Genomic DNA, 20,879 nt, shown 5'->3' with positions numbered 1-20,879 from the left:
ATAAAGTAATTAAACCATTTTTATGAATTAACCAATGGATTAGCTTTTAAAAAGCTTCAATAAGTCAATGTGTATTTTAAAAAAGATGTAGCCTGTGTGGAGGATAGAAGATATGGAGGAAGATCGGATATGGAAACAGATTTAGGTTCTTGATGCGAATACTAATATTCATTATTAGCAACCAGCTCCGATTTCATCACGACCACCCCTCCCCCCCCCCCTCCCCCTCCCACAATTAGCGAGCCCTGTGGACATACCATATTTGAATTATATATTATAGACATTCGCACACGACCATACATATATAATATATATAGTTTTCCGTCCAAACTGAATTGCATCAGCAGCACCCAGAAAAAGTAGCAGCGAGCAGACAAAGTCTCCCATTTATTTTTATTATTTTTATTTTATTTTTTATTTATTTTTTTTGCAGAAATTCCATCTCAGATAAACATTATTCGGCGGTTTCAATGTACGATATATATTTCCGTTTCTGCAAAAACACAAAAGCACATCCGCACTTGGCCTTTTGTTTATTTCGAATTTTTGTATTTAATTTTCTCAACATTTGGTGCCTTTTCCATAATACTATTCACTGAATTCATAAAGTACACAAGATAAGAAGCTCCAGATCCCAGATCCAGGTCTGGAGATCCCCCCATCCCCCCCTTAATGCACAAAATATTATCGAAAAATGTGTGTATTTGGCAGAAAATGTTGTGTTTTGGGTTGAACGATTGGTTCCTTCATTTTAATGGTAAACGCACAGCTAGACAGTCAGAAAGTTCTATGTAAATATTTGGGAAATTATTTTTGGAGAGGGGAATACCCCTCCGGGAATACATATTACCGCATAATATATCGAGCATGTGTATCTAACTATATATACATTAAACTCAATAAGGAACTATAATAATAATAGAAGAAAAACCAAACCAAAAAAGAAACAAAAAGTGGAAGAATTTGATAAAAAATCATTAATGTATGTATTTTGTATTTTTATATACAATTTATAATTTTGATTACACTTACAATTGTTACGATTAATAACTAAAATTCTACTAGTTATGTATTTCCAATATAATAGTGAAAAAAAGCAAGTAAATAATACCAAAAAAAAAATCAGATGATTGCTAAAGGAATTTCAAAATATTATAAGTAATTAAGATTAAAAAAAAAAATGGAAATTTTCTAAGCAACAAAACTCAACCAGAACTGCAAGCAAAAGGGACAACAATTTAAATGGGAAATTTATGTATTTGTGTAATCTTAAAGTGGAAAAACAAATGAAAATTAGGGCTTGAGATACTTGATAAGTAGTTGGGCGCCCAGAGGCCACGATTTTCAACAGCAATGGATACGAGATCCATTAAGGTGTGGCATTCGGTGGATAGTTTTTACTTTAACTATATATGTACATGAAAGAATGATTGAACCCCCCCCTACATTCCACAAAAAAAGAAAAAAGCTTGAAAAGCGAAAGATCCCTTGATGTTGAACTAAAAACTAAATACATTCTCGATAATAAAAAAAAAAAAAGAATTACATCGGGATGAAAAAAAAAAAGTATAAAAAATATTAGTTGTGAGTTCGGTATGTGGCATTTGATTGGGGCGATATTAGGGAGAAATATTCGAGTCGTATTTCTATATTGTAAACCTAAGCATATACGTGTAAATCAAGAAGCTAATGAAACATCCACTGGAACTGCATGCTTAGCCTAGGCTTAAGGCAGAAAAACCATAAAAACTTAAAAAAAAAAGAAATTAAAGATAAAAAGCAAAACACACAAACCCACAAACAGCGACATATGCAGATAGTCCAACCTGTCCATGGGCCGACTTTGCATTGTCGGTTAATAGCATTTGAATTGGATTGATATTGGACGGATACGGATACAGATACGGATAGAGATACAGATACGGATACGGACGCCTCGGTTTTTGCATATTGGACATTTTACATGCATGGCATGGCTGGGCTGAGCTGTATATGGGATCGTGTTTGAGGTGTTTTTGGGTGTCTATACATTTGTCATACAAATCATATTGAAGGAAGGGCGCAAAGATTGTATGAGGTGGCAATTGTAACTAAACAAATTTTTTAGATAATTAAAAGTATCTATGTACACCTTAATATTAATGAAAAAACCAATATAATATAAATAAAAGTATATTGAAAAGAACACTCTCTCGATCGATTGATTTTATGGACGTTACAAAACTTTTATTTTATTTTTAAACTTATAAACTTCGTACACAATCGGTTACATTCAACACACACATTTTCTCTCTTAAGCTTTCTTCTGGGTTTCTTCCAGTTACAAACAATCTATCACAATAAAATCATATTTATGTTTATGTCATGCTTTGCATTTCGGCCGTAAAACATAATATGGGCGGGAAAACAAGCTAAATGAAACATCACATCGATCAACAACAACATGAAAAACGAAACTCTCACACTTTAAGTTACTTAATAATTAAGGGGCAAGGATGTATGAAATAGTTTTGGCACTTGGGCTTTTTGTTTTTTTGTTTTGTTACATGACGACAAAGTCGCTAAGATTGCGCTCCGGTTGGACCATGCTCGGTGGCATCAGTTGCACCAGTTTGTTGAACAGGAAGGCTCTTTTATTTTTCAGCTCCGAGGTGGACTCTGTGCGGGCTCGTTTGGTGCACGTGGAGCTGGAGGTGGGACTGGAAACGGCTTCAGAGATGCCAGACGAGGCCAGGCTTTCGTTGGATTCCAGTGAAAGATTCTCCTGGACAATACCATCGGTAACTTCATCTACAATACACATCAGTACAATTTTCAAGTATTATAAAGTATTTAAAAGTGAAACCTTTTAGTTTTGCTGACACATCGGCATCTGTTTCTAGATCTTCAGTTTCAGCACACAGCGCTGGCGTGGTCATATTGCTCTCCCTATCCAGGCTGCTGTCATGGTTTTTGAACAGCAACGAAGCAAGTTTGTGAAACTGAAAAATAAAAATGTTGAAAATATAAAAGAATATAAATAATAACCTAAACTCACATTATTTAACTGCTCCGCATCGGCATGATCGATCACTGCAGCTATATTATGCCGCAAATACTGCATCGCCTTCAAGGGATCCCGGCGTGTCATTTCCTCATAACGCAACTTGCGCACTAGAAACCGGCAATGCTTGAGGATTTCCTCGCGTTTTGGCCTAAAAACAGTCTCGATTAATCTTGGGTAGCTTTATTGTTTACCAATAATTACTTTTCCAACTGCAGCAACCAGAAATCATCGAGTCTTAGTTGCGGTTGCTGACAGATTCCAGGATTACCACCAAACAGATAATGGGTATTGGCCACATCATCATAGACCAGTTGATGGGCGTAGCGTGGACAGGGTTCCAAGCTTCCATCGCCCTTGCTGGCACCAAGGACATTCGATCGGTTGATGGTGTTGGCATCCTGTCCACTGTGACGGCAGTAATATATCCGCGACCACTTGTGGTTGCGTAGAGAATAGACCCAGAACGAGTTGGCTGCATCTGTATGCTGTATATCGCGACGATCCTTAACCTTACTCAGACTCTGGAAAAAAACGATCCATTTAGTTACCCAATATGTTAAGGTATGAGATTACAATTATACCGAAAATATGTAAATCTCATCTCGTTCGCAATCTATTGTGGATCGCAGTGTATAACCTGAAGAGGGCTCGAATTTGGTTTCGTTGCCAGCGGTGGTTCCATGGTGGGGGTGCTCCTTGTTTAGCACTGTTATTGCCTGAGTATCGACATCGTAGCTGAGGAATTCGTCCAAGTCCTCCTTGCCACGTTGTCCTCCGTAAATGTATAGCTTTCGTTGTTTCTAAAAACGAGAAATAATAGTAACTGAAGCTAAGCTTAAGATCCTACTACTTACATTATGAAAAACCATGCAATGAGTTATCCTGGATTTGATGGACATCACATCCGCTTGCGAGGCACTCGAATGGTGACAATCCACCATTATCTGCGACCATGTATTCGTTGCTATGTGATAGGAAAATAGGCCAGAGTACTCTGGTTCAATTGAACCCGTGGCGTTGACACTTCGTGGTGTCAGTATTTTGCCACCGAACACATAGATGGTCCGCTTATCGGCGTCCATGCACATCTGGTGATCGTACACTAGATGCGGACCCCCCACTTGGCTGGTGTCATCACAGATCTGCATCCAATTGCGTGCCCTGGTATCATACAGATAAAAGTCGCTCTTTATATAATCCGAGGTACGAATCGAATTATCCAGATATCGCCCAAGCATGAATATATTCTCGCTAATGGGATCAAAGACCATTTTATGGCAGGAGCGCGGTGTGGGTCCATTGACAAGTTCCGATCTCTCGCAGAGAAGCGACCAGTTATCCTCCTCGATGTTGTACACCCACAGATCGCTCAGATCCTGGTAGCCATCCCAACCGCCATATAGATATATCAGACGCTTTTTGGCATCGACTACCAGCTGGTGTCCTCCTCGATTTCCTAGAGAATAAATATATTACGTTTAAAGATGGCTTTTATAAGGTATTATAGGTTTGTATACCAGGCTTTGTCTCGCTTTCCGAGTACTTCATATGCCAGCTATGCTTGTAATCCTGCTTGTGCAAATACTCATCCATTAGTCCCTCGTCTATGCACTCGGCCACAAAGCGCTCAGCCTTTTCAAAGTCTCCCTGGACCACCTACAAAAATAGATGATTAATATTAAATACAATTTATGAATAATTTTGTGGCTTTTATTACCAGATACTTGTGTAGCTCACTGATCAAAGGGTGCTCCAGTTGCACGCTCGTTTGCTCCTGGAGCGCCTCAAAGGCACTCGTATAACCCTGCTGGCGGAAGTGCTTCAGACAAAGCTTTATAATCTCCACTTCACGTCGGGTATTGTAGTTCTTCATCCGCGCACTCGTGTACATTGGGTCGTCCTGCCCGTGCAGTTCGATGTACCAAATACTGAAGTTGAACGATGGCCCCCAGGACAAGAGGGGAACAATTTTGAGGTACAGAATGGGCAAGTTCTCTGAGCCGTCTTCGGTAAGGCAACGCAGGTTGAATATTTCCGGTATGTTGTCGTTCTTAAGGCCTCTGAAATAAAGAGTTTTCAGTTATTTAATCGCCATCAAATCTCTTTGACTGACCCCTCTAGAAGCAAGACCATATGATCGTCCTCCAATCCACCATATACGCGAAATTTCTTTATGTTGCAGACGTGCGACTTCTCGAACTTGCCAAATTTGATCTTTTTGACAATGGCGGGACGGCGCAGCTTTAAGGTAAGAAACTGTGGCGGGCTGTTGCTGTAGGCGGACCAGCGGGAGGTCTGGTCGTTGGGGCAGTCCACTAAAACGTTTCTGCGTGATGTATAGAAATTATGAGACAGATGCGCATTACGAAATCCAAGGCATATATTTTTTGTAGGACAACTTACTCTGGCAGATAGTTTGGCGAATAGCTGGAGTAACGGTATATCTCAAATTTCAGACGCTCGGAAAGGGAAAATGGCTTCTGGGCGCCACTCTGGGTGCTTGTATTTGTTCCGGAATAGGCGTTTATGGCTCCAAACGAGGACAATGCCACTGAACCGTGCGAACTGTTGTCCGTGGGACTGGAGGTTGAGGACGATGACATGGTCGTTGTATAGTATCTACGATCCTTTTAGCTTAGCAGGTTTTCAAAGCCGGTCAAAGAGCGCAAATTACTGTTGTTACTTTTCCGCCTATTCGGTCTTCTCCTGTTTCCACACCCACTCGCAACAACAATACATTACCAGCTGATGGGCTCCACATTCCTATCGGCGTTTATCGGTCTCTGCGGTCAATTTTAAATTTTATCCACAAGGTGCGGATAATTTGCTTAATATCCTAAGAAAGAATATTAAATATAAAGAATTTATCTTCGAGAAAGATTTAATAACATTTAAAATTAACAAGAACCATTTATTCATTATCAGAATGCCTACAGATTTTAATTAGAATATTTTTAAAGTTTAAACTTTAAAGTACTACGTTACCATAACCGTTATATCTTAAAACACTTTTGAAAAATTTGTCGCCTGTTAAAAGTTATCGATAGCCATTAGAGGTGAAACAGCGTCTTTCGATTTCTGTGTTTGTGGCTTGGAATTCACACATTTTTTCTAAATTGTTTTTATTGTACAAATTAGCTATAACAATGTCCTTTGACGCGATACCCAAGGATCTTAGGGGTCTGCGTGCCTGCCTAGTTTGTTCACTGGTTAAGGTGTGTTATTATTGTCTACTTGTTCATGAGCCTTTTAACGACACCGGGTTCCTTCAGAGTTTTGATCAATTTGAGACAGATGGCTGTGAAAACTGCGAGGAATTTCTGCGGATGAAGAACAACAAGGACAACGTTTACGATCACACTAGTAACAACTTTGACGGAATTGTTGCCCTTACCACACCCACCGACTCCTGGGTGGCCAAATGGCAACGGTTAAGTAAGAATATAGTAAAGCCCCCTAGGTGGAATTCAATAATAACGTGGGTTATCCTTTCCAGCTCGTTTTCATCGAGGTATCTATGCTATCTCCGTATCCGGCACCTTGCCGCAATCTACTATGCGGGAAATGAAAAACCGCGGCATTGTCTACAAAACTCGCGACCGAAGCCAGCGCTAATGAAATAGAAGTTTTTTCGTACAAAATACATGTAGATCTTTATTTTTAAGTTATAACAAAACCACAAATACATACAATAGCAATACAAAACGAGAGTGGAGTAAATGCTGCATCAGTCGTCCAGCGGGCTAACACGCAACCCCTCGCCACCAGCCGTTGTTACATGGACCCCGAAGCCGGCTGATTCTAGTTCTTCCTTGAGCTTCCAGTACACCTCATTGCACTCATAGTTCTCTGGCAGAAGCACGATCACATAGCCACCGGCGCCGGCGCCAGTTAGCTTCGAGAAGAAGCCCCGCTTAAAAGCAATGGTGAATATCTGCTCCAGTTTGGGGTGCGAAACGCCAATGGCCTTTAGAAGATCATTGTTGATCTGGAAGAGGCGCTCCAGCTTCTCAAACTTGGCACTGTCGTCCTGAGCGTTTCCAAAGCTTTCGTAGAGAGGTACTGCCGCTGTGACTAGCTCCTCACAAGCCTGCCAGATGGCCTCTATGAGCTGTGGGAAGCCCTCGGCAAGGTGGCGCACTTTGGCCACAATATCCGCGGTGCTGCGGCTGACGCGACTGTCCACCAAAAGTATGTTAAGTGGCTTCTGAATGCGAAGGGACTGGAAGCCCTGACCTTTTACATATCGCAGCATACCTCCATAGGTGCACACTGTGTTATCTAGGCCTGAGGGGGTTCCGTGGTTGACCCTTTCCGATTCGTAAGCCCAGGTGGATATCAAGGCCTGGTTCTCCTCCTGCAAGTAGCTGTCGCGATCAAAGTGACCGGCCAAAATTAGAAAAGCCGTTGCGAGGGCGGCTCCAAACGAAGCCGAACTACCCAGACCGGCGCCCACATTCAACTCGCTGTCTACCTGCACCTGGAAACCGGTTTGAAGCGTCAACTTTGCATCTTTGGGCGAAGAGAGTACAGCGCCCGCCAGCAAGTAGTAGATGGAGACGAACGCTCGCTGGGTGTGTGGCTTCGTAGAGTTGCCCGCCGATCGCTCCAACTGTTTGGCCACCTCTGCTCTGACCGCCTCCAGTAACTTGGCAGTACTGTCGGCCGGATATTTGCTGCGGAAGTCCGCGAGAAAGGCATTGAACTCTGGCAACTGGATCTCCAGTGTGCAGTTAAGCGCGTCCAACTGAAAGCTGGCCACCTGACTGCCCTCTTGTTGGTGGAATCTTAGCTTAGTGCCTAGTCCCACGACGGCGGCGAGGGCCGGACGATGGTACACAACAGCGTGCTCGCCATGCAGGATGACCTTGCCCGGAGAGTGGACCTGGAACTTGAGCATTTCGTTCTATTGTCTGAGTTGCTAGCTGGGGTGGCTTTATCGGTTTATCAGTAATTTGAAATTGTAATGCGTGGAGAGCACAAAAAGCGGTTTGGTTTTCGACCTCAAGTACTTAAACTTTTATTGTTATTTTTTTTTTATGTAACGTATGCATTTAGCGCTTAATTTGCGTATTGTATTTGCTAACTCCCGAGATGCGGTGCCTCCTAGTGTGTATTGTGCTTTCCCTTTCACTTTCTTTGTGTGACTGAATGTTTTCGGTTTTTCGGTTCGCGGCTGGTTTCTTCAAGCAAGAAATCTCTCAACTACCAATAAACGACAACAGGTTACGGCTCACGGATGGTGTTGTTTGGCCGTTGCTTTCGTTGTAGTCTTGGTGCTGTGTTTCGATGTTGTTGTTACTATTCTTTTGGTTCCTCCTTGGGCTTAACTTTCTCCCACTCTTCGGGTGTGTAGGTTTTTTGCGAAAACGCGTGAATTTCTTTCAATTCCTCGGCCAGCGCTTTGTTGACTAATCGGTGTTTCTCGAGCAGAGTTTTTCCAACGAACACCTCCGATACGATGGTTGCACTGAATTTAGCCCCACAGCCGTCGGAATCGTCATCTACATTCACGTATTGCGTATTTAGTTCTTCCTTCAGCTTGTGCACCAAATCCATTGCGTTAAATTTACTCATTTTGAAAAAAATATATTTGAAAAACAGGCGTGCTTGATAGTGTGGCTGCTGGAAATATCGATTTGTTGAAATTTTTCGATGAAATCGGTTTTATCAGCTGGTCACACCATTCGAAATGTTTTTATCGAAATTATTGAGATAAAATCATAAATGTTAATGCATAAGCCTACTTTATTTTTTGTTTTAACATTTTTTGTTTTATTAAATGTGGGTTTTAATGAGTTATGTTGGTAAAATCGAGTCTGCCATATTTAAAGTTTCGATAACCACAGCTGCTTTCCCGCCACCAAAAGTACTGCGGCCAACTTCACGCATTAATCGCTTATGCCGATAGCACGCGCAGTTTTCCCACCATTCATTAAAAAGAAGATTCCAGGTAATTATTTACTGTTTTTAATCGAAAGATATCTTGACTATTTCCATTTTGAATGCAATTAATGCCAGGAAAGAGTGCCTAATTGTTGGAGTTTTCAAATTTCAGTTCGCACAGACCGAGGCAACAAAACCCAAAGGCGAATTCGGCAGGCGTGTATTTTACGAAAAAGTTAATTGTTTTAAGAAGAAGACGCCGGCATTGCAAAAATGTCCAAAACAGACGCCGCTGCTGTGGAGGCCACTGAGGAGAACTCGGTAAGTGTAAACAACCCTATAATAAATCATATTTCCAAACCAAACGAGATACATGATTTTCCATGGCGTCTTTTGACAGAATGAGACAACCTCAGATGCGGCCACCAGTTCTTCGGGCGAGAAGGAGGCGGAGTTCGACAATAAAATAGAGGCAGATCGCAGCAGACGCTTCGATTTCTTGCTCAAGCAGACTGAGATCTTTACACATTTTATGACCAACAGCACCAAGAGCCCGACAAAGCCCAAAGGCAGGCCGAAGAAGAACAAAGACAAGGATAAGGAAAAGGATATTGCTGAGTAAGTCCCGAAATATTGATCCTTGCAATTCCATTATTAATTTTATTTATTTTCTAACTAGCCATCGTCACCGCAAGACGGAACAGGAAGAAGATGAGGAGCTGCTCGCGGAGGACTCTGCGACCAAAGAGATTTTCCGCTTTGATGCTTCGCCCACCTACATTAAGTCGGGTGAAATGCGTGACTATCAGATCCGTGGTCTTAATTGGATGATTTCGCTATATGAAAATGGCATTAATGGTATTTTGGCCGACGAAATGGGTCTGGGAAAGACCTTACAAACTATTTCCCTGCTGGGATACCTGAAGCATTTCAAGTAAGTCCGATTGCAGTTTAGAAAGGATGGTATGTTATATTTGAAATTCTCTTTTACAGAAACCAAGCAGGTCCACACATCGTCATAGTGCCCAAGTCTACTCTACAGAACTGGGTGAACGAGTTCAAAAAATGGTGCCCTTCGCTTAGGGCCGTCTGCCTGATCGGTGATCAAGAGGCCCGTAACACCTTCATCCGCGACGTGTTGATGCCCGGCGAATGGGATGTGTGTGTCACTTCGTACGAGATGTGTATCCGAGAGAAGTCGGTGTTTAAGAAGTTCAACTGGCGGTATTTGGTTATTGACGAGGCCCATCGTATCAAAAACGAGAAGTCCAAGCTGTCTGAGATTCTGCGAGAGTTCAAGACCGCCAACCGTCTGCTCATCACGGGCACGCCGCTGCAGAACAATCTCCACGAGCTGTGGGCTCTGCTCAATTTCCTCTTGCCCGATGTTTTCAACTCTTCGGAAGATTTCGATGAGTGGTTCAACACCAACACTTGCTTGGGAGACGATGCGCTAATCACGCGACTTCATGCTGTCTTGAAGCCTTTCTTGCTGCGTCGTCTTAAGGCCGAGGTGGAGAAGCGACTAAAACCCAAAAAGGAAATGAAAATATTTGTGGGTCTTTCGAAGATGCAGCGTGACTGGTATACCAAGGTACTGCTCAAGGATATTGATATTGTTAACGGAGCAGGAAAGGTGGAGAAAATGCGATTGCAGAACATCCTCATGCAGCTGCGAAAGTGTACCAATCACCCCTATCTGTTCGATGGTGCTGAGCCAGGACCACCATACACCACCGACACACATTTGATCTACAACTCTGGCAAGATGGCCATTCTTGACAAGCTTCTGCCCAAGCTGCAGGAGCAGGGTTCTCGTGTGCTTATTTTCTCGCAGATGACGCGCATGTTGGACATTTTGGAGGATTACTGTCACTGGCGTGGCTATAACTACTGTCGCCTGGACGGTCAGACCCCACACGAGGATCGTAACCGTCAGATCCAGGAGTACAATATGGACAATAGCGCAAAGTTCATCTTCATGTTGTCCACTCGAGCTGGTGGATTGGGTATTAACTTGGCCACCGCCGACGTGGTCATCATTTACGATTCGGACTGGAATCCCCAGATGGATTTACAGGCCATGGATCGTGCTCATCGTATCGGACAAAAGAAGCAGGTTCGCGTTTTCCGCCTCATCACCGAGAGCACGGTGGAGGAGAAGATTGTGGAGCGAGCTGAGGTGAAGCTGCGTCTTGACAAGATGGTCATCCAGGGCGGTCGGTTGGTCGACAACCGCTCCAACCAACTGAACAAAGATGAAATGCTGAACATCATTCGTTTTGGAGCCAATCAAGTCTTCAGCTCGAAGGACACAGACATTACTGACGAGGACATCGATGTGATCCTGGAGCGCGGTGAAGCCAAGACGAACGAACAAAAGGCTCAATTGGATAGCCTAGGCGAGAGCTCCTTGCGTACCTTCACCATGGACACAAATGGAGAGGCAGGTACCTCCTCAGTTTACCAGTTCGAGGGCGAGGATTGGCGGGAGAAGCAGAAAATGAATGCCCTGGGCAATTGGATCGAGCCACCGAAGCGAGAGCGCAAGGCCAACTACGCTGTGGATGCTTACTTCCGAGAGGCACTACGCGTATCCGAGCCAAAAGCACCGAAGGCTCCCCGGCCACCCAAACAGCCCATCGTCCAGGACTTCCAGTTCTTCCCGCCGCGTCTGTTCGAGCTGCTCGACCAGGAGATCTACTACTTCCGCAAGACTGTCGGTTACAAAGTGCCCAAAAATCCGGAATTGGGTTCTGAAGCCACCAAGGTGCAGCGCGAGGAGCAACGAAAGATCGACGAGGCCGAACCGCTAAGCGAGGACGAGATCCTAGAGAAGGAGAACCTGCTATCTCAAGGTTTTACTGCATGGACAAAACGTGACTTTAACCAATTTATAAAGGCCAATGAGAAGTATGGCCGCGATGATATTGACAACATTGCCAAGGACGTGGAGGGCAAGACACCCGAGGAGGTTATTGAGTACAATGCCGTGTTCTGGGAGCGCTGTACTGAATTGCAGGACATTGAGCGCATCATGGGACAAATTGAAAGGGGAGAGGGCAAGATCCAGCGACGACTTTCCATAAAAAAGGCATTGGACCAAAAGGTGGGATGGTATTCCAAGTTTATGTATGAAAATGTATTCATTTTTTTGGTATATTTTTCAGATGTCACGGTATCGAGCTCCCTTCCATCAGCTGCGCTTGCAATACGGCAACAATAAGGGCAAGAACTACACAGAAATCGAGGATCGTTTTCTGGTTTGCATGCTACACAAGCTGGGCTTTGACAAGGAGAACGTCTACGAGGAACTGAGAGCTGCCATCCGGTAAGAAAGAGTGATTATTCTAAATTGCCTTACTCTTCAATTAATTTTTGTATTTGATAGAGCATCGCCCCAATTCCTTTTTGATTGGTTCATTAAATCCCGCACCGCCCTGGAGCTTCAACGCCGTTGCAACACTCTGATCACTCTGATCGAGCGCGAAAACATCGAACTGGAGGAGAAGGAGCGCGCTGAGAAAAAGAAGAAGGCTCCTAAAGGCAGTGTATCCGCGGGCAGTGGAAGCGGAAGCTCAAATACTCCAGCACCTGCTCCTCAGCCCAAGGCCAGCCAGAAGCGCAAGAGCGAAGTGGTGGCCACCAGTTCCAACTCAAAGAAGAAGAAGAAGTAGAGTGGGGAACACTGACACCCATTGAGTTTTGGCTCTTCAATCAGCATTAGGCAGTTACATAGTTAAGACAAGCGATTACTTAAACATATTTCACTCGACGTAGTTGATAGTTCACATCGGAAGCGAATGCGAATCCATCTCTCTATCTTTATAATAATCCCTAGCGATCTTAAACAAACACACATAATTATTTTATAATATTGCGTGCCGCTGTAATTCTATTCCACTTAATTGTATTTTTTGCTTAAGTTCTTAACTATTATATTTATGTATTGCAACACAGTATTTGGCTTGTTTTTGTATTGGACCCGAAAGAAAACAACAAGGATTGTATATGGATTTCTTTTAATAGTTTTTCGGTGCAAACTTAAGGTAATAACATTTTTAAATTCTATAAATTTCATCTTACTTTGTGTAACAAGGCACTTAACCATTAATATCATCTTGTTCATGCAGTCAACGGCTCCGAAATATTGGCGACTCCGGGGGCCATTAGGCCATGTTCAACACGGCCGTAGGTCAGGGTACTTGGTGTGGATGTGGGCTTTGCCTTTACCTGCTTTTTGAACTGAAACTCGCGAACGCTTTCGCCTGGGAAAGCTACCTGCATCTCGAGTAATACTACATGTCTGGTTGGGTGGGAAGTGGTTTTTGATAACATGACTTAATCATCGCCGCTGTATAGTTCGATGATCTCGTTTATGCTGGACACGGCGCCAGCAACCAGGGCCAGGATGGAGAACACGCCCAGGAAGATGTTCTTGGTCAGCTTCCATTTGCAGACTCCCAGACGGTCGGGCCACAGATACACGGTCTCCACAAAGCTGGGCACAAAGATTCCCAGCAGCGAGAAGAAGACCGCACCCACCAGACTGATGAAGGGTTCCAGATTGGGGATGGCTGCCGCCACACCGCCACTCAGCAGGATAATGCCTGAACGCAATAGGATCTGGGTTATGTTGTGCTTCTCCGGGTTGAACTTGTGGTTAATCTTCTGCCAAAGGATCGTGTTGGGCACATAGAACTGCAAGCCGAAAGTGAAAAGAATGGCAACAGCCATCAGAAGCTTGGCGGTGTCTCCCAGCCAGGCACCCTCTGGAAGATTCAATGTGATGCTGCCCTTGACAGCATCGCCGAATCTCACGTAGCCGAAGAATCCGATAACGGCGTATAGTAGCACCACAGTGATCATGGCGGTGTTGAGGACTCCCGGACATCCGAGGAATTGCTGGGGCTTCTTCATCGAGTTCTCCACAGGCATGACTACACCAATACCCTCCATAGCGAAGATGACGGTGGCGAAGAAGAGCGGGATGCTGGAGGCCTTGGCAATCAGTGGCTTGTCGGAGTACACCAGGGTCTCATCGAACATGTAGTACAGGACGATGGCAAAGGTAATGACGATGAAGATGTTGGCCATCATCGAGAAGGGCACCAGCCATTTCAGTTCCCGGATCTGACCGATCAGCAGGCAAGGAATCACCGTTAGGGCAATGTAGATGCGCACGTCCCAGTTCAGGTCGGTGTAGTAGTTGACCACATCGTGGAAGGATGTAGCAATGAACACGATGTACACACACCCCGCTGCATAGTAGGTGGCCATCAATCCGATGTCAACGAACTGCCTGTGATAAGGAGAAGGAATTCCGGTTAACTTCCATCAAAAGATATAGATTTGATCTCAATCTTACTTCGCAAAGTTCGCAAAGCGTCTCATTCCCTTGGGTCCGTACTCAAATACCTTCTCTGCCGTCTCGGCGAATCCCAGAGATGTTACCTTGGCATCCCGACAAATGTTGTGGGAAGTGTTTACCTGAAAAATAAGTGATATTGGTTATTAAATTGGTGGAGAATCGATCCACAAATCGTTTAAGGTATTCCGCTCAAGATTCGGATGGATATTGACAAGGATATAGCCTTTTCAGTAGGCCACAACATGCTCCCCATGGATTTTCCACATTTTGAAGGGGTCTATCCAGAAAATTTAACAAAAAAATTTAAAAAATATTTTGTTCTTAGATTATGATGCAAAGTAAATTGAAAGTAAATCGATCGACAAATAGTTTAAGGTAATCCGCTCAAGAATCGGATGGATATTGACAAAGATATAGCCTTTTCAGTGGGCTATAATGTGCTCCCCATGGATTTTCCACATTTTGAAGGGGTCTTGGATGAGTTATGCAACTCTTTCTATATCTAATTATATAATAGGTGCTCGGGTTAACAGTGTTTGTTAAACATCAAGGATTAGAAGAGTCCATAAATTAATCTTTTTGAATGGCACTCTGGATTATCAGATGCGGAACTTGGATTATTTAATTATTTCAATCCAGTTAGTAAATTTGAAATATTTACTGCTGGTTTATGTAGAGCTACTATCATTGTAAATCTATTTTCTAATCACTTGAGAAGGCGCTCGGCTAAAGTGCGGAATGACTGTCAACAATTTTGGGACGTTATAAATCTGCTCGAGTGTTTTATAATGTATGATCCCATATTTAATATATATGACCGATAGTTGATCGCCAATGACTGGACTTTCTTAATAAAGTATTAGGATTTATTAAATGTTTTGGCAAGAAATAGAGTCTAGACTCTTGACTGAGAAATTCCAGGAAATTACGCTTTAGAAGTATTTTCGATCATCGGAAATGCTTGACCATAAAAGTCAATAAAACCGAAACAATCGCATATTGTGTATCTCCCCCTCTGCCGATAAGAAGAAAGGACTGTTGTGTTAGACGCGTGCAATAATTGCAGGTGTTATCTGACAACGTGGACTGGTATTGCCCATCAAAACTTTGGCGCCTTGAACTACTTAACGACAGCTCCAAGAAAATATGTGTACTCATCGGCTCACCTGGTCTGTCCACTGTCTGTCTAAATGTCTGGCTTTGTCATAATTGCTTGAGTCAACATTTAAAGATTGGGTGCTAAAATCTTACCAAAATGTGTACGCAGTGGGTGCAAAGGAAGCCGACGATCAGCGTCATGACCATACCAAAGACCAGACCAGCATTGTGGAAAGCCATGGGCATGGCCAGGATACCAGTTCCCAGGGAACTTTTGAGCAAATGCGCCAAGGCGCCTCCAGAACTCGCCCCATTGGGATCACGGTGCTCGAAGGGATTATAGGGATCCTCCGAAAGCGACAGCTGGTTCTTCTCTGTCAAATTCGATCTATAAGAAGAAAGTAACAATTAATTAGAATCACATTTTAAAACATAAACCCATGATATACTTACTTGGAGTTAAAATCTCCCAGAGGTGGCACCGCCGACGCATACGATGGAGGTTTTTCGCCGAGGGACTCCGAAGACACTCCTATGTTTGACGCCGGGGGATAGGATCTCTCCCCATCATTGCTAAATGCCGCGTTATCTGTCATCTGAAAGCAAAAGTTAAATCAGGATCAAATGTCATTATGTGGAATCAACAAGAATGATTGATCGACCGCACACGATGGGGCTATTATCAGTGGGTGGACAGGAATCCCACTTAGACCGGCACGAGATTCACTTTCGCTTCGGGCCAGTTGAGGCTTGGGTTAATCCGCTCGAGGGTTGCTAGGCACAAGCCACTACTTTTGGCCATATCTTATCGGCGTTTTGGAAAGTTTAAGTGTTTAGAATTGGCTGGCCAAGAGATTTCCGATACTGACTGGACTGGTCGATCGTTATCGGCCATAAGGCCGAGCAAAGCCATAACTGGAGGTGGGGTCGGTCGAATAAAAACAACAATCGGACTGCATTCATAAAAGTCTATGGGCCCCTAAAAACGCCTGTAATTCGCGGCCATAAAGGTGGCCCTAAATCAGGGTCCATATAGTGGTAGTTTTCCCCGTATCGGGGTTGATTCATTGAATTGGGCAGTATTTAAAGTTGTTCCTTTCATAAAAGTCGATCGAACGTATTATCCCTATGGGTAATCGCATTATAAAATATATATGACCTGCTCCTATTAAAATTTATGAATGTATTATTAAACTCGAGGCAAAGGCAGGGAAATTCTTCGGCTTCTGCCAAATAAAAACCATGAATAACGAGGTCACATGGTAGATTACCAAATGGATCAAAGATCAAATGGGTCTTGTGATCAGAAATTAAAATTCTATTACTTATACAATTGCCCAGATCGAAGAGAAATTGGGAATTCAGTCTCTGACAATTAGCACAAATTATATAAATAAGAGAAGATTAAATAAAATTTCCATCGATCATTTATTTAGTCTCGAAACTAGGGGAAATTTTCCCAAAACAAAGGTGCAAATTGTAGATCAATTCATTATTTGTTTACCTCAACCTCGACACACTTTAATAATCACACAAAATCTTTCAAAGAGTTTTGAAGTATATACTCTTAAGTTCTACTTAATGAAGATTATGGCCAGCTTTAAGTGGAGTAATTAAAATTGTTACTAATTTTTGAAAAACAGTTGCACTTGAATTCTTTAAAAATAGAAACTTGTGGGAAATATTTCTCTAGTTTTGAAAACTTCTATTTGTGAATATATTTTTGTATTTTTTTTTTAAATTACCCTTCTATAATGGTGACTTACATTTAGCTTAAAATAACTCGCACGAATACGAACACAGATTAAGACTTTAGCAAGGGAAGAGTTGGAGGACCGATCACTTCCTCTGGTCAAAAGCAACTGAACAATAGATCCACCGAATGGGGTTGCAAATGGGCGTGGGTAGAATGGGTTCGGGCTTTACGGGGTCTACGGCGCCGAAAAGTGTCGGAAAACGTCGAAATAGCCATGTCCAAAAATGATAACGAATTAAGGCAAGACAGGGAAAGGTAATCAATAAGCAACAAATACACGCAGCATGCCACATTCACAACTAATAATAATAAAATACTCAAAGCTACCTTTAAAATCAATTATAAATGCTTCCCCCGATAACCTTATCGCTCTCCGAGCGAACCGATTCCGAAAACCACCCGAACCTATCCGATCCCCACAAAAAAAGGGAAAAAAACCATAAAAGTAACCCATCCACTTAAGTGATTTACCAACTACGAGCCACAAAACGATCAATGAGATAGTACTCATTAAGAACAATTTAATAAATTACTATTTCGTAATTACGTTCATTAAGAACTTTAGATCCATATTGAAGAATATAGATTTATTAAATTAAATATATTCGCATGGCTAATCAAACTGGAACGTCTGAATTTATTATTGGTGTCAGGTGCCTCGATAAGATTAGTGGTCAAATAGTAATGATGGCTGGCTTTACTTCTTATATAAAGCCCGTAAATCGTAACCGAACGACATTGAATTCCCAATAATATCTTACAATCGGGCAGTATATGTTGTTTACCCAATTTGTACGATTGCCTTTTATTGTGGGGGCGTAAAAATCGATATATCGACTGAGGTAAATCTTTATGATCGGCTTTTAATTAGGGCTTTTATGTTACTGGGGGTCTCTAAGTTATTACTCTGGCCAATTCGATACTGAATCATATCGTAGGGACATTCTGGGCATTGATTAGTTTTTGTTTGTATGACTAATTATTTGATCTACAAATTAATTAACTTTTGATAGACGTACGTCATCAGAGGAGCCTCATGAACATGCTAATCGGTTATGACCATATAATATCTTTCCGGATTTCTTTTTTACTTTCAGGGGTTTCCTCTAAATACGTCAGATTCCAATATTGATGTTTGTTTAATAAATTATATACTAATTTGTAAAATCTTTATTGGAAGGCAAATCAATAAAATATCACGTCAAACGATCACATTTCGGAGGGTGTGGCTTCTTAATGGTCATAAGATATTGACCTGAATTAACTACCTCGTCCTTCTTGATCATTTTTCTTAACATTTTATGATCTTTCAGGTCTGATTTTATCTTAATGTTTAGCCTTATCAGAGCGATACAAGGCATTACGTTTAATATTCCCTGACCTGATTTTTTTCATCGCAATCCAGCCGTTTGGCCTTGCCAATAATTACATAAACCAACTTTCAATGTGGCTTTTTTCAGGCTTTTTAGCCTTTTTTGAATTTCTCTTTAATTCGAAAATAATTAGCTTCCCTGCCAATTCTTGAGCGGCGCCTTAAGTACCGTTAATTGGTTGGCGATTTTTCGCTGTCGAATTTCAAGTAGGATCACTTTTGGGTCAATGCATTCCATTAAAGCCGAAACAGCTTTTGGTTACCTGTTTTTTTTTCCACCAATTTGCAGTTTTGTTTTGCTTTGTTTTGTTTCATTAAACATATAGGATTTTTTGCTTTTGTTTTGATTGTGCGTTCGCTTCACGTGCCGCCAAAAGAGGCAACAAATAATAAAAAGAAAACCCGTTGACCGCCCTGACAGGTTGTCAATATGACAATTCATCAATTTGTACACAGAAAAAAAAACTAGTAGATGTTGCAGGAAGCACCGATATCTGCCATAGGACTAGGACCCCGCTATATTTTTTCCCAGTGCAAGGTGAGGATGGGGCCAGGCAAAGGAGCTCAGTACCGGGTCTGTAAGGTGGATCGGTTCGAGTCGGAATCGGCATTTTGGCGACCTTATCACAGACTTTCGATATGCAAAACGGTCGAACCTGAGCCGCATAATTGATCGGCCAGATTGACAGTTTTTTGTTTTAGTATTGAACTTGCGATTATCTCATTGTCGGGGCTATTTATTTTCGGTTAATAACATTCATTACAATAATGTGATAATGCCAACTTTTGAGTGGCGACTGACTGACAGCCTTGTGGGAGGTAGAAAGGGGAAGAGCCTTTTATGATGTGTGTTTATATGGTTTTATTTTTGGAGAAACTGAAATCTGAAACTGAATTAAGTTTATTGCACTTGCCGTAGTGGTTTTCTGTAAGGTAGCAACCAAGATAAAACCGAGTCAATAACTTTTAATGGCATCCAATTTGGCTCTTATCAGAGTCATAACAAAAAAAAAACGAGGGAATCTTCTTATATTCCGGGTCACGACAGGTGAAAGGGAAGTCCTGAGAACTCCGATTAGTTTAAATTATTTTAATTTATTAAAAGATTGTATCGAAGGGAAAATGATGTCACATGCTCATCTGATAACTCACTTGATGTGGGGGTATTATTTATAAATAATTAGTGCACTTATAAATTAGGCAACCCGAACAAACAACTAATTGATCAAAATTTGCTCGTGGCTTCAATAATTACCTTGTGCCTGGTTTAATTAGTCCGTGTGGGAGTTTATTTTTTTTTATCAAATATTTATATTGTGTAGAAATTATATTAATGGGTTGATCCAATCGTTTGCCCTCGACATTGACGCTTAAAGATCAACCGAAAATTATTAGATTTCACACAATAGCGTTAATGGTCGTCCGCGATATGCTTGATGGGGCGATTATAAACGCCAGCTGGGATTTCGCAAGCAAGAATTTGCAGAAACAATCAACACAAAAAAACACAAATTGTTGGTAATGCTTTGGTGGCCAATTTTTTTTTTTGTTTATTATTTAATTATTCAATTTACTGGCAGCCGTAGCTTGAGGATTTCGAAACTTTGCGCGCGCGATATCTGTGCTGATTCGGTTTTTGGCCAAGGGTTATTTATTTATTTATTTTTTTTTTGCCAACTGCTCTTGACGGTTTGTTGTTAACTGTCTGACGATCGCTTAGTGACTGATATTAAGCCAATGTTTGTGCTTGAATTTGTTGCTGCTGCTGCTGCGAAACGGCGTCGCCTGAGCGACTATAAACCCCTTTTACAGATACAGATACAGTGCGGCTACAATATATATTCCCCGACGAACCTCCAGGCTGAAGTCGGTTCGGGCAATTAGCGCAATGGACAATAAACGCTCAGGTGACGCAGGTGGGGCGAAGTCGGCCTCTCTCTCCGGCCAGGTGAGATTGTGTGGCTGTGTAGGTGCTTTCTAAAGATCGCTCCGCTTTGGGCATTCGGCGGCCAGACAAGTCTGCCTTTTATCCCATTACTCATACGCACCGTGGGCCAGCGGGGCTAGCTAGCTACCTAGCTATAGTTGATGTTAAATGGGTGTCGCCAGGCAGAAGAGACTCTTATCCGAAAGATTCCATCACAACATTGTTACCTTGGATTAAATAGGGCATTATCTAGGTGAAATTTTTAGAGGGATAATTAAAAGGGAACTATTTAAAGAGCATACTTTTAGGGGCTTAGATTACTAGACAAATGATAAGACTTTTATTTATCTTAACTATCACAACGTTATATTTAGATTATAAATTCCAAGAGAAGCATGTAAATCAATCAATTGTGTCTTTAGA

General features: G+C 42.1%; 6 protein-coding genes across 8 annotated transcripts; 2 read left to right on the top strand and 4 right to left on the bottom strand.

Annotated features, from left to right (window-relative positions):
* Positions 1-2,212: 2,212 nt before the first annotated feature.
* Positions 2,213-5,785, bottom strand: muskelin (muskelin 1). 2 transcript variants are annotated; one of them, XM_017250819.3, is made up of 10 exons: positions 5,450-5,783; positions 5,160-5,372; positions 4,764-5,106; positions 4,564-4,702; positions 3,901-4,502; positions 3,628-3,846; positions 3,248-3,567; positions 3,038-3,194; positions 2,846-2,981; positions 2,213-2,790 (listed from the first exon to the last, which is right to left on the bottom strand). In XM_017250819.3, exons 1-10 carry the CDS (start codon positions 5,647-5,649, stop codon positions 2,543-2,545), a joined length of 2,577 nt encoding a protein of 858 aa, XP_017106308.2. In that variant the 5' UTR covers positions 5,650-5,783; the 3' UTR covers positions 2,213-2,542. The 2 variants fall into 2 exon arrangements, with proteins under 2 accessions (XP_017106308.2, XP_070135351.1); XM_070279250.1 differs by lacking the exons at positions 2,213-2,790; positions 2,846-2,981; positions 3,038-3,194 and having other exon boundaries at positions 3,425-3,565; positions 5,450-5,785.
* Positions 5,786-6,101: 316 nt separating this feature from the next.
* Positions 6,102-8,112, top strand: spt4 (Transcription elongation factor subunit spt4). Its single transcript, XM_017250734.3, has 3 exons — positions 6,102-6,261; positions 6,319-6,481; positions 6,543-8,112. Exons 1-3 carry the CDS (start codon positions 6,193-6,195, stop codon positions 6,659-6,661), a joined length of 351 nt encoding a protein of 116 aa, XP_017106223.2. The 5' UTR covers positions 6,102-6,192; the 3' UTR covers positions 6,662-8,112.
* Mvk (Mevalonate kinase) lies at positions 6,774-7,946 on the bottom strand. The gene has a single exon (XM_017250733.3). The coding sequence runs from the start codon at positions 7,944-7,946 to the stop codon at positions 6,774-6,776; it is 1,173 nt and encodes a 390-aa protein (XP_017106222.2).
* On the bottom strand, positions 8,037-8,756 carry LOC108131710 (uncharacterized). Its single transcript, XM_017250735.3, has one exon. The coding sequence runs from the start codon at positions 8,621-8,623 to the stop codon at positions 8,348-8,350; it is 276 nt and encodes a 91-aa protein (XP_017106224.1). The 5' UTR covers positions 8,624-8,756; the 3' UTR covers positions 8,037-8,347.
* A 105-nt stretch (positions 8,757-8,861) lies between these two features.
* Iswi (Imitation SWI) lies at positions 8,862-12,894 on the top strand. Its single transcript, XM_017250732.3, has 7 exons — positions 8,862-8,999; positions 9,105-9,253; positions 9,333-9,550; positions 9,612-9,866; positions 9,926-12,041; positions 12,103-12,263; positions 12,324-12,894. Exons 2-7 carry the CDS (start codon positions 9,206-9,208, stop codon positions 12,607-12,609), a joined length of 3,084 nt encoding a protein of 1,027 aa, XP_017106221.1. The 5' UTR covers positions 8,862-8,999; positions 9,105-9,205; the 3' UTR covers positions 12,610-12,894.
* A 43-nt stretch (positions 12,895-12,937) lies between these two features.
* On the bottom strand, positions 12,938-20,258 carry LOC108131814 (proton-coupled amino acid transporter-like protein pathetic). 2 transcript variants are annotated; one of them, XM_017250885.3, is made up of 5 exons: positions 19,785-20,258; positions 15,855-15,997; positions 15,555-15,789; positions 14,301-14,422; positions 12,938-14,234 (listed from the first exon to the last, which is right to left on the bottom strand). In XM_017250885.3, exons 2-5 carry the CDS (start codon positions 15,995-15,997, stop codon positions 13,274-13,276), a joined length of 1,461 nt encoding a protein of 486 aa, XP_017106374.1. In that variant the 5' UTR covers positions 19,785-20,258; the 3' UTR covers positions 12,938-13,273. The 2 variants fall into 2 exon arrangements, with proteins under 2 accessions (XP_017106374.1, XP_070135341.1); XM_070279240.1 differs by lacking the exon at positions 19,785-20,258 and adding an exon at positions 17,168-17,315.
* Between the last annotated feature and the right edge of the window lie 621 nt (positions 20,259-20,879).

Source organism: Drosophila bipectinata, chromosome 2R, assembly GCF_030179905.1.
Source record: "Drosophila bipectinata strain 14024-0381.07 chromosome 2R, DbipHiC1v2, whole genome shotgun sequence".
NCBI lineage: Eukaryota > Metazoa > Arthropoda > Insecta > Diptera > Drosophilidae > Drosophila > Drosophila bipectinata.
Note: the sequence above shows the minus strand (reverse complement) of the source record. Positions and strands in the feature narration are given on the sequence as shown.

Excerpts from the sequence above, each read along its gene's own strand:
- muskelin (XM_017250819.3), bottom strand. The coding sequence starts at position 5,649 with ATGTCATCGTCCTCAACCTCCAGTCCCACGGACAACAGTTCGCACGGT. Across the intron at positions 5,107-5,159 it reads ATGGTCTTGCTTCTAGAGGG|AGGCCTTAAGAACGACAACA; the intron begins GTCAGTCAAAGA and ends TCTTTATTTCAG. Across the intron at positions 3,195-3,247 it reads TGGTTGCTGCAGTTGGAAAA|GCCAAAACGCGAGGAAATCC; the intron begins GTAATTATTGGT and ends GACTGTTTTTAG.
- Mvk (XM_017250733.3), bottom strand. The coding sequence starts at position 7,946 with ATGCTCAAGTTCCAGGTCCACTCTCCGGGCAAGGTCATCCTGCATGGC.
- Iswi (XM_017250732.3), top strand. The coding sequence starts at position 9,206 with ATGTCCAAAACAGACGCCGCTGCTGTGGAGGCCACTGAGGAGAACTCG. Across the intron at positions 9,254-9,332 it reads AGGCCACTGAGGAGAACTCG|AATGAGACAACCTCAGATGC; the intron begins GTAAGTGTAAAC and ends GTCTTTTGACAG. Across the intron at positions 12,042-12,102 it reads AAAAGGCATTGGACCAAAAG|ATGTCACGGTATCGAGCTCC; the intron begins GTGGGATGGTAT and ends TATATTTTTCAG.
- LOC108131710 (XM_017250735.3), bottom strand. The coding sequence starts at position 8,623 with ATGAGTAAATTTAACGCAATGGATTTGGTGCACAAGCTGAAGGAAGAA.
- spt4 (XM_017250734.3), top strand. The coding sequence starts at position 6,193 with ATGTCCTTTGACGCGATACCCAAGGATCTTAGGGGTCTGCGTGCCTGC. Across the intron at positions 6,262-6,318 it reads TAGTTTGTTCACTGGTTAAG|AGTTTTGATCAATTTGAGAC; the intron begins GTGTGTTATTAT and ends GGGTTCCTTCAG. Across the intron at positions 6,482-6,542 it reads GGCCAAATGGCAACGGTTAA|CTCGTTTTCATCGAGGTATC; the intron begins GTAAGAATATAG and ends TATCCTTTCCAG.
- LOC108131814 (XM_017250885.3), bottom strand. The coding sequence starts at position 15,997 with ATGACAGATAACGCGGCATTTAGCAATGATGGGGAGAGATCCTATCCC. Across the intron at positions 14,423-15,554 it reads CCCACTGCGTACACATTTTG|GTAAACACTTCCCACAACAT; the intron begins GTAAGATTTTAG and ends CTTATTTTTCAG. Across the intron at positions 14,235-14,300 it reads CGCTTTGCGAACTTTGCGAA|GCAGTTCGTTGACATCGGAT; the intron begins GTAAGATTGAGA and ends TCCTTATCACAG.